Below are 15,518 nucleotides of genomic sequence, written 5' to 3' on the forward strand. Positions count from 1 at the left end.
GAAGCGTCTCTCCGTGCAGAGGTTTAGTTTTCGGTGCTCGGGGCTGAAAACAGGTTTCTGAAATGCTGCTCGTACTAAAACTTCACTTCAAACAATTATCTTTTTGTTTGCAGCAAGGGAAATACTCAAAGTAGAAGTACCTCAAAACTGTACTTAGTTCCTCTCCAGTACTGTGTTTGTGACGTTGTCAGTGTTCATCCAGTGTCTCTGCAGGACTTGAACATTCGTTCTTCTCTGTTTCCCACCTCAGGGTCCGTTTAGCAGCAGCTCTGGAGCTTCTGACTGCGTCACATGATCTTCCTCAGTGCTTTTGGACATGTGGACGTTCAGAGCGTCTCCTCCGTCAGTGTGTCCATTTAAAAGACGTCCTTAAACATCTACAAGCAGGAGAGCTCCGTCTTCTGAGGAAGATCATGTGATCAAAAGTTCCAGAGCAGCCAATCAATGGACCCGTATCCAGACGTCAGCAGATGCTGTTAAGTGACAACACACTCGATCAAATGCAAACAAAACTTTAATTTCATCACAAGTTACAGCTCCGCTGGAAAAACAGGATGAGTACAAAAGACGAGTCTTCTAAAAAAGCAAACAGTCGATCAGGAGCCCAGAACGCTGAATATTTACAGAGAGGAGCCAATCAGAGCAGGTTCACGCTCCAAACAAACCTCCATTCAACGTGTTTGTACAAAAATATTAATATGTAGTTCCATGTTCTTCCTGTTTCAGCTGAGAGTCTCTGATTGGTCGACGAGTCGCCTTTTTATGGAGCGACGAGCCTTCGTTTGGTCGTCTGCTCCACCAGCCTGTGATAATCGTCCAGCTTGTCTCGAACTTTATTATAAATCTGCAAAGAAACAACGAGGTTTCATTAAGAGAGGAGGACGCTCACAGGCTCTGGACTGTGAACAGGAAGTGATGTAATAAGACCAGACAGGAAGTGATGATGACTCACACTGCTGTTGGTCTGAGTCTCGTTCAGAGTCTGAAGCAGCTGATCAATCGACGTGTACGGCAGCCAGACTGAAGACGACGTCGCAGACAGAGGCCGCTGCGACGCACACACACGCGCACACACGTTAGGTTTTCATCACGTGTGGGGACATTACATAGACTGACACTCATTTCCTGGAAACTAACCATAACCATTACTTGCCTAACCATGACCTTAACTCCAGTCTTCACCCTAATATTTAATGATAAACATTGTGGGGACCTGCATGTCCCCATAAGGAAGGCGTGTCCTCAAAACGTCACTAAACAGATTTATGTCCCCACCAGGTGAGGAATACGTGTGCACACACATGGTCAGCTGGGTTGATCTGGAGTCTCTTCAACATCTCGTCTGCAGGAAGCAGCGCTGCCCTTGAACGCCACATGTGTCTCATGACTCTGTTCAGTGAGTGTGTGTTTGTGTGTAGTACTTGAAGTACTCTTACCTCGATTCCAAAGTACTGGTGTCCTTTGCCCAGCAGAGCGTCCACATACTCCAGCACCAGCTCAGCTGCAGGTTCCAGCAGGTCAAAGTTCAGGAAGAGACGCAGCAGAGATGCGGCGTCCACAGCCTACAGCAAACAACAGAAATGCATCATGGGAAAATGTGGTGCGAGCTTACTGGACCCCCTCTACCGGCCCATGACGCTTTGCACCGTTCAGAATGCGATAGTGAGATTTAGAGTTGAACTGAAAGCTGTTAAACATTCAGATTCTGAGGATGTGGTTGGTTTAAAAACACCTGTGAGACACTGGACAGGTGAGACCAACAGTCCGTCATGTGACGCACGCTTCAGTGTGAACGGCGTGCTGTTAATGCGTATTTAACTTCATTCAGCAGACAGGAAGCAGCACGCTTCACTGCTCGTCTCCTTAAGGTCACTGGCCAATCAAGACAGAACACCTTCAAACAGGTGGAGGTGTGACTGTCCCACCTCACCACTGACTTCATGAAAGGTAACCTGCCATCATCTCTCACCTTGTAAGACTTGACCAGCCAATCAGGCAGAGGGACGCCGTGTGACAGCAGCTTGTTGATGACACAGCGGTGATGCTGTCCATTAGCGGAGGGATACCTGTCCAGGTAAGAGGCCAGCAGCCGCCACGCTTCATCTGTGGCACTGAACACAGAAGAAGAAATGTGAAATATACTGACAACAGAAAGGCCCCCCCCCCACGTCCCTTTAACAGTCTGCTGAATTAGCCGTTAGCTCGTGTTAGCGGTGAACGTTCAGACTGGATCACTGACGCTGAAGAAAGCTCTGCCCCAACAGTCAGCTCAGACGTGAACGTCATCATCATCATCATCATTGAGTCGGATTGTTCTGAGATGTGACATTTCAAACTTTATTAGCATCGAATCCTTGACGAACAGCATGAAATCAGAGTCACACCTGGACTCTTTGGTGTTGACGACAGTCGACAGCTGATTGGCAGCCAACCAGCTCCAGGCTTCGTTCTGAGTCTCCTCACCTCCAAACTGGAGTTTGATGCATCTGAAGACAAACCAATCGAACGTGTTAGCAAAAACATGTGATCACCTGACCGTCAGCAGGTCTGAAGATAAAAAAATGTGAAAAAAAACCCCATCAAAACTTACTTGAAGGTCAAACCCTCGAAGACGGACGTCAGGTTCAGCTTGAAGGTCTGACAGATGGACAGAGCCGAGTCAAACAGTCCTGTTTGGACCAACAAGGCCACCATCTCCACCGCTGAGGCACTGCCTGCAGGTACAGACAGGTGAGACAGAAACAGACAGACAGATGAGAGAGAGACAGACAGGCGAGACAGACAGAGACAGAAGGTGTGATGTTACAGGTGTGTGTGTGTGTGTGTGTGTGTACAGTGTGGTAGCATTTCAGGTGCAGTGATCTTATTGGTGTTGGTGATCCAGGTGTGTTGGTGTGTTCCAGGTGTACCTGCGATAGCGGCGGACGGCGGGTGGTGCTGGGCGAGGGTGAGACGGCTGCGGGACAGGATGTACTCCTTCTCCAGGTCCTTGAGTTCCAGGATGTCCACCTGACGTTTGACTGCAGGAAAAACTTGTTAGGTTTTAGAATTAGAATGAAACCATGTGACCACATCAACCAATCAGTGAGTTTGATTTGAGTCAGAAGACAGACGGAAACACTCCTCCATCGCTCAGCTCATGAATGCAGACAGCTGAAGTGGTGAACACTTCATTCATTCATTCATTCTGCTTCTCGACGCTGCTGTAGAGGAGCGCTTCCGTCCGTCCACGCTGAGGCTGAGGACGCGTCACCTGGTTCAGATGAAAACTCTCCGTCAGAGTTCCTCTTGGGAGACGCACCTGGACGCTCGTACTGCGGCAAACACAAACACACTCTGCTGTAACTCTGTGAACACATGACTGGATGAAGGAGATGAACACATGGACTCAGAGACGCTTCAGGACACCACTGCTGAGTCCACACTGGTCTGAAATCAGGGTCGTGTACTGCGTGTGTGTGTCTATGTGTATTTGTGTGTAGAAGTACCACAGCTCCGGAGGCGGGCAGGATGATCCAGGCGTACTCTGGTCTGATGAGGCGCAGACAGTTGAGGGCAGCCAGGTAACAGTTCACCTGCTTCTGAAGACCCAGACGAGTCCGTACCTCTCGACCGAGACGCATCCCGAACTCGAACATGACCGTGCCCGCTGACACACACACGCACACACACACACACACACGTACGCAGAGACACAGACAGTATGATTGAACTACTCCTGATCCGAATACAGCTGAATGGTATGGAACCAGCTGACTGACAGACGGGTCCCCTCAGACAGGTGTGCTCGTACCTTTCCTGTAGTTGTGTCTGTTGATGTGGAAGGCGTACAGCAGCTCGTAGTAGTTATGAGCCAGCAGGTCCAAACCTCGAGCTCGAGACTCGATGATACTGACAACCTGGAGAGAGACAACAGTCACAGCTGCAGGTGACTCTTCTTCTTCTTCTTCTTCTTCTAGACTCAGCAGTAAAAGGGTGGAGGAGTTACCTCGTCGTGCAGGTTGACGTAGGAGAACTGGACTAAATCCTGAAGTTGAGAGCGTTCGCACAGAACCACCACCAGCTGACGGAGACAGTCCAGCTGCCTGAGAACGCAGGATTTGTACCAGTTAATACTCAGATTCATTAAATATCCGTCCACCCGTCTTAACCACCATAAAAGTATAAGTACACAGTATGTGTACATGTACGTACATGCTGCAGTCTGGGTTCTGTGTCAGAGCTTCGTAAGCTTCACTGTTGTGTCCGAGGTCCAGGTGATGTTTGAATATTCGAGTCCACAGGGCGGCCTAAAGACGACCACATTGATATTTCTATTACTTCAATATTCATTCAACTGGAAACAGTCACCTCTCACCTGACCGTTCACCTGCTGACCGTTCACCTGAGTGCTCACGTTACCTGGCTGTTGACATCGTTGATGGACTCTGTTATGGCCAGAGAGGCCAACTGGATGACCAGCTCAGGTAGACCAACGTCCTCCAACAACCGCAGCACCTGAACGAACGCGCACACACCACAGACACACGGACAGGATCGATGTGTGGAAACAGGAAGTGTTTGACAGAGTACGCAGACTGTGGCCATATTTCACGTGTGCTCAGATGCTGAATTGGTGACTCTAATCTTTGGCGTCCATCTTGGATCTGTGCTCACTGTGTGTGTGAAGCGTCCATGTGTAAAGACAGCTTGTAGCTCCCGCCTCCTTCGCGGCTGCTTTTACATCCTTCATGTCCCTCAGGTGTGCTGTACCTTGTTGTAGTACTGTAGTCTGGGGGTGGATGCGGCCTCCTCCTCCTCAGCGCCTGTCAGTCTCGTCAAGAACTCCTCCTTCTCCACCTCCGTCGCTGCCTCTTGGAAACACTGCAGAGCCTGAAGACACAAAACAATGAGGGGATACGATGAGTCAGCACATGGCGTGGCCCTGCCTCCACAGCACCGCCAGTTTGAGTCGATCGGTCAGGTGGTTGCGACTCACCTTCTGGCCCTCCCCATTGGCCAGGTAACACTGACCCAGCATGAAGCGACAGGAGCCGATGTTCACCTGACACCATGGCCCAATCAGCCTCACGTACTCCTGCACACACAGAACACACAGGTGAGACACACCTGAGAGGCTCGTCACAGGTGAACCGGTTCACTTCAGAGCAGTAAAACAGGCCATCAAGACGATTAACGAGTTAATCAATGAGCTGCTCTGATCTGACATCTGCCACACCATGTGCGCGCGTGCGTGCGGTCGTTCAGCAGCAGCCTGCTGATGCTAACATGTGATGTCACGCAGGTAAACATTGTGTGATGTTTCGTCCAATCAGAGGCTGCAGATGTATTAACATGTGAGAAGCTAAAGAGCGAAGCTGCTGTTTCACCATCGGCCATGTTGGATTTACTCTGTCACACTGTCAGTGAGTCAAACCCACCTGCAGCTGCGTGTACTGACAGTTAGCCATCAGACACTCTGGGAACTGGAAACCAGGGTTACTGGGCCAGCTGTGAGACACCAGTTAAGGCTCAGCAACAAACACACTGCTGAAGACAGGAAGTGACCACAGTTTAAGAGGACCGACGGGTAGATGAAGGATACAGCAGCTGAGCGAGCAGGTTGACCACGCTGGAGATCATGTGGGTCCAGAGGAGCGTGGAGTTACTCTGCTGCTGAGAGTAAATCTGGGAGATGATGATCTTTCTGGCCGCAGTCTGATAGAAGAGCTCCACCACCGTCTGAGGACTCAGCACTGCAAACGAGACAATGGCATATTTCAGTCTCTCTGTGAAAATAGTTCCAGAGTTGGATGTGAAAATCTGAAATACTCCAGCTCTTCAGGCTGTTTCCTCACTGCTTCTCTGAAGGTGAATTCAGAGTTTATCTCAACCAAGCCAGAGTTGGTGATGACTGTTGAACAGTGAAAGATGAACCCAGAAGGTTTTGGTGAGTTTTATTTTGTCTCTGTCAGTTTGAATCAAGTCTGTTTTATGATGCTAAAATCTCTCTTTTTCTGAACGGACTCTGGTGTCTTTGGCTGTTTCTGGTTAAACAAAAATAGTAAGTAATAGTAATAGCAAAAACTGTCCCTATCAGTCACTCAGACACAAAAACAGGAGGAACAGGCTCCATAAACACAGATGATATCTGAGCAGAATGTCTCATTTTTCATGTTTGTATTATTAGCTTCTCCTCATCGTTAGGTAATGACCACACAGAGAAAACAGTGAGGAAGGTCCCTCTTAGAGTTTTACCTGATCTGTTGGTGGACAGAGCCGGAGTGTCAGACAGCTCCAACACTGTGAGGTGCTGCAGGTTAGCGTCTCTGCAGGGGTCAAAGGTCAGAGGTCAGCACACCCGAGTCACATCTCTACGTTTAAATTCTTCTGATTCAGTTTCAAACCAGAGAGAAAATCATGATCCCTGCGCTGATTAGAAACATGAGTGTGCTTGTGCTCGTGCAGGTGTGTATTTGCGTGCGCTCACATGATGTCCACGGGGACGGAGGAGGCCAGGCTCTGACTGACGTGTTTCAGCAGGTAGTAAGACGACAGGAGGTGGGAGCTTCGAGGGATCAGGTCCTGCTGGAGCTGCAGCAGCTGGGCCCCCCCACCCAGAAAGACCTGACACACACACACACACACACACACACACACACACACACACACACACACACACACACACACACACACACACACACATTAAAATCAGCTGACTACAGCTCTTCTGAGAGCAGTCACGTTAGAAATCTGAACTCAGATCTGTTAAAACAGACGGTCAGAATGTCTGAGCTGCTTCAGACAGTTCAACAGTAAGCTCATTGATCAATCAGGTGATTGACCCCCCCCCCAAAGCCCCACGACCCACCGGCAGGTTAGAAACCCAAGGAAAGGAAAGGAAGGAAGGAAAGAAACAGAGTAAATAAATAAATGAAATAGTGTGCTCCTCCTCAGGTCAACAGTCACATGACATCAGTTCAGTCCAGTAAAAACGCTCGTTTGTCTTTGTTCGAGCTCCAGCTGTCACGTTTTATTCTGTCTAAACTCATAACGTTGAGGTTGTTTGCCTTGTATTCCAGCAGAGGGCACTCATACCGTTCACCATCAGCTCCACCTCCTGCAGCTCCACTGATCGGTCAATACGCTAAGATAATCAATGAAAATGGAGGAGGAGCAGAGACTGAGCTGCTGTCTGACTCTGCGCCCGCCTCTGAGAGGGTGGAGGCTCCACCGTCAGCTGGGGAAGTTTATCTTTTCACAGATAAACAGCCGAGAAAAGATAAACTGACCTGAGCCTTTTTTCCCTTTTACACAGAAACACTTCAGCTGCACACGATCAGAGGACACGTTCACTTCTTAGTACTTCTATATTCCAAAAAAACTAATTAATGAAGTTGATAACACCTCACATCATTTTAAAGGAAATGCTGCAGAGGAACGTCTGCTGACGCTCATCTGACATCACCAGTTCAGGAAACAGAAAAAATATTGGGAGGCCAAATTTTGCCCCCATTGTCTGAGATACTGCAGCATTCACAAGAAGTTGGGGACACTTTTAAAAAACAGTAATTAGTGCATAAATTTGCTCTTTTTAATGTTTTGGTTTAGGATGAGCCTTCATAATAAGAGAGCAGTATGAGATCATGACTGTTTAATAGAAGAAGACAAAGCCGTGATTAGCTTGTAGCTCGACAGAGTCGTCGTACTCAGTCTTTTTTCCTTTATTCTGGGGGTGACTGGTGAGGTGAGGATGTGTTCTTCCACAGTTCGAGCTTTTTTAACGAGTTATCAGTCGCAGCAGCTTCACTGCAGGTGCAGGACTGTCTGGCCTCTTCCAGGTGTCCGAACAGCAGCGCAGCAAACGCACCAAGTTTATATATTTTAGGGTCATCCTGATATTTCTTGGAGCATTTTTGACCCAATAACTTCAGACTGGCAGTGTTCATCGTAAAGGTGCGTGTGTGCGTACGTACGTTGTCTCCGAAGCGCAGGTAGAGTTTCTGCAGGATGAGCAGGTCTCGACAGAACAGAGCTCTGGTCATGGCCATGTGACAGACGGCCTGACAGACCACAGACACTGCAGAGCTGCTGCCGTACAGCTGAGACAGGCTGATCCTCAGGTTCAGACTCTGACCTGCGAGACACAGACGGAAAAGACACAAGCTGCTGATCACCTGGACTCACCTTCACCTGCAGTCTGCACGGGTCTGCACGTCAAAACTCTTCTTAAGTAACTCGACAACAAAATCAAGTGAGATGTGAGGTCATGTTGCTTCCTACCAGGTGTTATGGGTCCTTCTCCGCCGACCTCGGACTCCGTCTCCAGGTCCATCTCCCTCAGGAGGACCATCATGGCAGCCATCGGGTTCCGAATGTCCTGCAGTTTGTTCTGGATGTCTTCAATCACGTTATCACTGCAGGAAGCACAATGTCACATTTAAATGAAACAATACAGGGCAGGACTTATAGCACAGCCAGCGGGCAGTGGCGTGGACGCCTCAGGGAGTGGCCCTAATGCCCCCTGTGCCACACGACCACTGCCACGCCTTTTATCTTGTGTTTCTGGACTAATGTAGTTTTTGCGGACTGTGTATATTTTAACGTTTTGTCACTACAGAAACACGAGGTTCAGCTTCAGTACGATAAGGTCGTCCGACACTGACTGCAGGTAGTTACTGGTTTCATTAATGGATTCCCGTCTAATAATGGGGTTTGTATTGATTACTGACAGGACGTTCATTTATTTACTTGAAGCGTAAATAAACGCTCCAGGCCGCGGCGACGCCTCTGGCACACGGCTGAGGAGCAGCTGGACACAGCTGCACAGATTCAAATGAGAGATGCTGAAGAAAAACAAAACGGGGGATGTAATCTAGACGCCGAAGTGGAGCCAAAGGACAGAAGACACGAGGAGTCATATTCAGGTCAGGATGAATGCAGGACGACTGACTTGTCATTGGACAGCATGTTTTCCAGGACCAGTTCAGCGGCCCTCTCAGGTGACTGAAGGTGTTCCAGAGCTCTCTCCATCTCGTACGCCATCTCTCCAGAGACAGCATCACTGACCAGCCGCAGACACTGAACCAGCTGCAGCACATCGCGCCCCACCTCAGGGTCTGCAGACCACACGATAAAAACACAGAAACACACACAGACGCATGTGACATACCGCAGTGCACTCAGACGTACAGCAAGCGCGTTCACAGCGAGGACGGTTGGTATTCCTGGACAAGACATGTCAAACTACTAAGACATGTTAAACGCTGTCAGCGCGCTTCGTCTCTGCAGCAGCCTTGTTGTTGTTGTTGACTCTGTCAGCACAGAACAGGTGTGGTTACCTTCAGCGATGGGTGTCTCCTCCTCTGAGAACAGGTACTCGTCATAGGACAGGTACAAATGATCCACAGCGAAGCACGGCAGGAGGAACGACACAAAGCCCTGAAACACAAACAGCAGTTTTTTTGCTTCGACGACACAGATTCTTGCTGACGTGTGATGTTAAAGCAGGTACTGTGTGAAAACATTAGTTTTCATGTGTTCATTGGGGTTAAAAGGTCAGTTCAGTCCTCTGGCTCCTGTCTACCCATGATGTAACAGACAACACTGACGTATAAGTCTGTCGTCTGTGGACTCGGTCTGCTGAAACAATGACATCATCGCGATCACTTTGCACAATCACAGGAACTTTAAGCCAATGAAGCTAACACACATGTCTGATTTCCATCATGTCTTCCATCGTTTGACCGTTGGCTGGAGCTCTTTTAATGACCTCATCTCTTCTTCTGCAGACTGGAGAATTACCTCCACCAGCTGTTTATCTTCTAATATTGTGACAAACACTTTCCCATCAGCTTTTTGTCACGTCACGTTTTGAGCGGCGTCTTTACCTTCTTGAGGAGACACACCATGCTGGTGTGCTGGCTGACAGTCAAACCCAGAGGCATGGAGAGAGCCTCCTGGTACTGCAGACAGCAGGCGTAAAACTTGGACCAGAACTCCACCTGCAGCTGACGATACTCCTCCTGAGAAAACTCAAACTCTGTCACGCTGCTCTGCAGCTGCAGGAGGACAGACGGGAAGACAGACAGGAGGACAGACGGGAGGACAGACGGGAGGAAACAAGAGGTTATTGCCTGCACCAGACACAGTTAAACAAGGTACATGATTTTAAAATCGACACAAACAAACTAAAAACAACTGTTCCATGTTCTTGGTGCTCTTCATCATAAAAAGAGCTGGTTGAGGGTGAACTACCTCACTCTCCACAGCCACCGTCACCTCCTTCTTCAGAGTGTCCCAGCACAAATCAGTGATCCTCTCTGAGCCTCTGCGGTAAATCTGAGAAACACAAGAGCAGCTTGAAACTCGTATTCAGCTGGAGGGTGTGCGGCCAATCAGCTCCTGAAGACAGACTCCAGGACTGTCGTGGTCTCGATGTGGAGAGCAGCGAGCTTCTCACCTGTAGAGCTTTAACTATGGCTGAAGCGGTGAAGCGTAGGGGAGAGAAGAGGACCTCCAGGTACGTCTCCTGTTAACACACAACACACAGTTTTTAATCACAGTCAACATGACGAATGAACAGTGAGAGCTGAGTTTCCACGACGACACACCTGATCACCTGGATGCAGTCAGTCTGTGTTGATTCATGCCAATCATTTTGTTTTGGATTTGATTGGAAAACTTTTTTTTTATTTGTTTCTTATATATTATTATTGTTGTTTTTTATTTGTAATCCTTTTTATCATTTCATGTCATCATCTTCATCAGCAGACAGAGGAAACGAAGGAGGTCTTCATCTCTCCGTTAGCTTAACTTTTTGCTGCCGTAACACCTGAATTTCCCCTCTGAGGATCAACAAAGTCCAATCATTTCATTGGTCCTGATTATATTTTACTGATCCCTATTTGTCCTCCAGAGGTCACAGTGTGATGGGTGGATGGGAGCGGAGGACTGGTCTTACTCTGGGGTCCTGGTCCACTCCTATATGGACTTCTTCTTCAGGTGGAGGCTGAACAAACACCTGGTTCCACTGACCGGCTGTGTTACTGGAAAACACACACAGAGGTACACACAGTTACATACACACACACAGCGTTACAGACATTTACACACACACGCACTTAGAGACATCATCATCATCACTAACCGCCTCATCTAGAGAGATAAATCCAGTCTGACTTGATGTCTAGATTCTTAATGATCTCCGTCACGTCATCATCATGTCACTGATGACCACTTACTGCTCAAAGTTGATGTATTTGACAACCGTGGTGTTGGAGTCGTCCACCCAGACGCCCCAGATGTCTGTGGAGGTCAGAGCAAAATCCACCAAAGTCTCCTGTGAGCAGAGACGAGACCATGTTTTAATTGTCTCATTCATTAAATGGTGCACATTCTGAAGATACTTTAAATAACGAGACGCGACGCCACCGCCTGCCGTTCACCTGTGTCGTGAAGAGAGAGGAGATGTGGTCGAGGCTGTAGCGGTTGTTGTCGGTGGCGACCAGCTGCAAGACGGTGAACTGTCCTCTCTGAGGTACGGCCAGGTAGACGGACAGACAGAGGCCGGTGGTGGAGGAGAAGGCCAGCCTCAGACGGTGACCCTGACCGGCCAGACGCTTCACTCCTTTACAGGCCGGCATGTACTCCAACATGTCCGCCTCCAGCAGACACGCCTGCTCCTGCAGGGGGACACGTCACGAGGACATGTTTAATGTTAATGACACAGTACTTATTACATCACACATTTCTGATGTCACATGTTTCAACTGCAAACACCTTCCCATGTCATTATCAAGCAGCAGCCAATCAGCAGGTCAACTATGACCTGATATGACCTGTTAGCTTTAGCCTCCCTGAGCTGAGGCTTTGCCAGAACCCGCCCGTCTCTCTGACGTGTGTCTGATGTTCATTGGTCGAATGTGTGTGTGAGGTGCTCACCCTGAAGGACCACATGCGCAGCTTGTGATCCTGACAGAGGGCGAAGATGAAGGAGTCTTCCTCCAGCTCTCTGACAGCCAGGCTGAGGACCAGGTCAGCTGGATTGTGGTCCCCACGAATCGCTGTGGGCATCCAGCCGGACAACCTCTGCATCATGGAGCTCCTCTTCAGCTCCAACACCGACACACCACCTGCGACACACACACGACCGTAGACTTTACAAACAGTCTTTGCGCAGTCAAAGACAACTAATTCTAGGACAGAGTTGAGGACGTGTGAACCTGTCATGTCTGTGAGAGCATATGAAACCAGGGAGGGGGTCTCTACCTGGTGCGTCATGGGGTGACAGAGTGACCACCATGATGCCTCCAGCAGGCGAAGCGAGGGCATAGTGAGTCTCTCCAGACTGACTGAGCCAGGCTGTGGAGGTGGTGGGACTCCCCGTCTGTCCCACTGAGCTGGGGATGACGGCACTGTGAGTGGGGTCCTGCAGACTCAGCTTCCCCACGTCAGTGAAGATGGACTGCATGTGAAGCTCCGTCACCAACTCCTGCAGAGAACGAGCGAATGAATGGGAACATTAGGTGATTTGACAGATGATTGACAGGTTAGCAACAGTAGCCCAGGAGGTGGGGCTTAGCAGACACTGACCTGACTTTGCAGACCTGTGTAAAAGGTGTAAACACTTTCTGTGTAATACTCACGCTGCGGTACATGCGTGTGGGGTGGGGCAGCACCAGTCTGTGGACACTCTGATTGGTGGAGATGAGGATGATGACGTTGTTGAGGGTCTCCTGGATGTTGACTCCTCCAGGTAGCAGAGTGCAGTGGGTGAACTTGAGTTTAACAGCATTGTTGAGCAGGTTGGTGTCCAGAGACTGCTCCACCAGCTGCACCGTGTCTCCTGACGTAGACCTGCACACAGTCTCAGCGTTAATACACAAATAGCTCAGTTCAGAGTGAAGAGGGACCTTCAGGGAGGCGTCTGGAGCACATCTGCACAGATGCTAATGTTACTGACCAGTGAATGAATCTGTTACTGGTGACAGAGAGCAGCTTCGCACTCTCCTCATAATGAAAGGCTCCAGCACTATCTGGAAACTTCACACCACCGGGAAGAGCACTCAGACCTGCAGACAGGAAACACAGTTGTTATGAGAAAAGGAGCATTAAGAAAGCGCAGACCTCTGCCAGGACGCAGAGTTCACTCACTCTTCTTTGATATGCAAATCTGCGAGCGCAACGTGGGAATCTGATGTTTCCACGTAACAGATGGTGAACACTGACATTAACATGAGCTGTTCTAAACTTTTATCACATTTCTAATCCGATTCTTAAAATTGTCTTTCCGTTTCCCTTTGGGATTGATAATCTACTCTGTGTAAGGCGACATGACGGGAACAAAACGGGCTGTGGAGACCAGGTTAAATAACTCGATTTTTAAACGGAGTTTGGTTTGTGTTAGCTCTTATTTAAAGAGAACGTGTCAAAGACAGCGGACTTCAGCAGTTAAAGACTTCCCGTTGTTCTTCAGTTACGTTAGCATCATGCTTCACTGTTTGACAGGTGAGCAGACAGACCCGAGTTACCGGCTAACTGTCGAGCTGGAGTTGATGAAAGAACAGGACATCTAAACACAGACACGGGAGGAAAAGTACTGCACTGTGCGACACCTGCCCACGAGCTAACGACGGTGAGTTTAACAAATTCCGGTTAGAAGTCACGATGTTTTCCGACCAAAACAAATGGGAATGAAAACTCCATCCCTCCATCCATCCATCAGGCCCCATTACGTTCAGCTGCACCGCCAACATTACTGTAGCTAGCCAGCGTGTTAGCGCTGCTAGCTGTTGTTAGCATGTCACAGCGTTCAACCTTCGTGTGGAAACAAACTTGCAGAAATCAAAGAAGGCGGAGAACAGAACTGTGAGAAGCTGTGACAAACTTTACCGAGATTTACTGTCACTTCCCGGAACCTGTGCAGAGTTTCCCTCTCAAATCCACATATCTCTATGAAGCTGCGCTCCAACACCGCCGCCATCTTCCCCTCATGGATCTGTGACGTCAGCGGGAGACAGGCCGCGCGCTGTCGTTTCAAACATTTAAAGGGACAGAACACCGCGAGGCCGTTCGCAGGATTCTCAGCTAGAACGAAGCAGCTCTCCGCAGCACTGAGTCACCGGAAGCCCGTCATTAAAAAAATTCGTTCACCGGAGCCTTCAGCGCTTACCGGAGGCGTCTATGGTTCATAGGCCCGGTTTTTATGAAACCACGCCCACTTCCGTCAGCCTCGACGCTGCGTTCCCATGGAAACTGCTCTCACGCGGCTCACTTCTCCGGAAACATGGCGCATGAATTCGATGATTTTTTTTTTGAACTGATGCTTCTCACTGTTACACCGTATCTATTACACTTATCTTATGATTGTAGTAAGTTTACCTGCATCTGCTGACAAGCTACCAAACATTAGAAACAGGTGGACAGGTGAACAGGTGGGCAGGTGGACAAGTGGACAGGTGGACAGGTGGTACATGCAGGCTGGCCAGAAAGGAGGAGAGAGAAACATTCAGCACTACTGGAACTACTAACTCCATGTGTCTTCTGACACTTATCAGTGTAAATATGAAATGTGCTTCATGTTTTGTCTGGTAAAATAAAGGTTAAATCTGAATAAAAGCTCAGGACAGGACATGAGATACACTTTTGGGACTGATGGTCGCAGGAGGACAGCGAGGTATCTGCTCTTTGGTCCGCGAATATCCACAGAAATTCTAATACTTTAATAGATTTTGAGCAGGTGTTTTAGTGTTACACAATGAACATCTGGCATTCCAGATGTAATCATCTCCGTTCAGCTCAGATGTGTTCAATAAATTCCTGAAGGAGTGCGGATTTCCACACCACATCAGCCCTCTGTGCAGTCAAATGCATGGACAGAGACAAGAGCTCACAAACTCCTGCCATAGAAAACATGCAGATAAAGGAGGTCACTGTCTTACTTTACTGAACCCTGATGGAGGAGAGGAGGAGGAGCATCAGAGCTCAGCTCCTTATGGGAGAGACGTATGTGTGTCTGCGGACAGCTTTCAAACATCACAAAACAAGTGTGAGAATTCTTCAGAAAGCCATCAAATCCAGAGATCACTCCATGTTTGACTGGAGGTTACGAAACACGACATAAAAAGAAAAAACAAAGACAGGCAAGCGCCAAACTCGAGTTTCTGTATAATTTGAATTTCTGATGATAGTGTAACACAGTAAAGATGTCGCTCTGCCAGATGTTTCACAGTGATTGGTTGGTGGTCAGCTCCTCAGTAAAGTCTGGTTCACATGCTCCTCACGTCTCTCGGCCGTAACAAGAGCTCACTGTTGCTTTCCCTTCAGCTTCCCGGCGCCCCCTGAGGAGGTTTTTGGCTTTGTCCTGCTGAGAGACATTTCCTTTCCCTGCTGGCTGTGGGAGCCTCATTCCAGATGTTTGGATGAGGATCTTCGTCCATTTGGCTTCTCCTCTTGCCTCTCTCTCTCTCTCTGTGTCCTTCTCCTAATGGTGTGAATGCTGTCTGGTCCACTGAGTTTGTGTAGTCTGTCCTCTGCAG

General features: G+C 48.8%; 1 protein-coding gene across 1 annotated transcript; it reads right to left on the minus strand.

Moving 5' to 3' along the window:
• Nucleotides 1-496: 496 nt before the first annotated feature.
• nup160 (nucleoporin 160) lies at nucleotides 497-14,029 on the minus strand. The gene is made up of 34 exons (XM_076732272.1): nucleotides 13,873-14,029; nucleotides 12,944-13,052; nucleotides 12,627-12,837; nucleotides 12,250-12,472; nucleotides 11,923-12,113; nucleotides 11,427-11,663; nucleotides 11,223-11,320; nucleotides 10,943-11,027; nucleotides 10,442-10,510; nucleotides 10,237-10,320; nucleotides 9,870-10,040; nucleotides 9,321-9,420; nucleotides 8,933-9,098; nucleotides 8,263-8,396; nucleotides 7,956-8,116; nucleotides 6,470-6,606; nucleotides 6,238-6,308; nucleotides 5,585-5,735; nucleotides 5,421-5,490; nucleotides 4,979-5,077; nucleotides 4,753-4,872; nucleotides 4,402-4,497; nucleotides 4,195-4,289; nucleotides 3,989-4,085; nucleotides 3,794-3,899; nucleotides 3,489-3,649; nucleotides 3,254-3,314; nucleotides 2,910-3,020; nucleotides 2,591-2,714; nucleotides 2,385-2,486; nucleotides 1,970-2,111; nucleotides 1,437-1,562; nucleotides 953-1,048; nucleotides 497-844 (listed from the first exon to the last, which is right to left on the minus strand). The coding sequence occupies exons 1-34, from the start codon at nucleotides 13,961-13,963 to the stop codon at nucleotides 761-763; spliced, it is 4,179 nt and encodes a 1,392-aa protein (XP_076588387.1). The 5' UTR covers nucleotides 13,964-14,029; the 3' UTR covers nucleotides 497-760.
• Nucleotides 14,030-15,518: the final 1,489 nt, after the last annotated feature.

The sequence above is a fragment of the Chaetodon auriga genome, chromosome 6 (assembly GCF_051107435.1).
Source record: "Chaetodon auriga isolate fChaAug3 chromosome 6, fChaAug3.hap1, whole genome shotgun sequence".
Taxonomy (NCBI): domain Eukaryota; kingdom Metazoa; phylum Chordata; class Actinopteri; order Chaetodontiformes; family Chaetodontidae; genus Chaetodon; species Chaetodon auriga.

Bases quoted from the DNA above. Each gene is read 5' to 3' on its own strand.
- nup160 (XM_076732272.1), bottom strand. From the start codon at position 13,963: ATGGCGGCGGTGTTGGAGCGCAGCTTCATAGAGATATGTGGATTTGAG. The intron at 12,838-12,943 runs GTCAGTAACATT...GACTGTGTGCAG, and splicing joins AGTAACAGATTCATTCACTG to GTCTACGTCAGGAGACACGG. The intron at 3,900-3,988 runs GTAACTCCTCCA...GTCTCTCTCCAG, and splicing joins ACGTCAACCTGCACGACGAG to GTTGTCAGTATCATCGAGTC.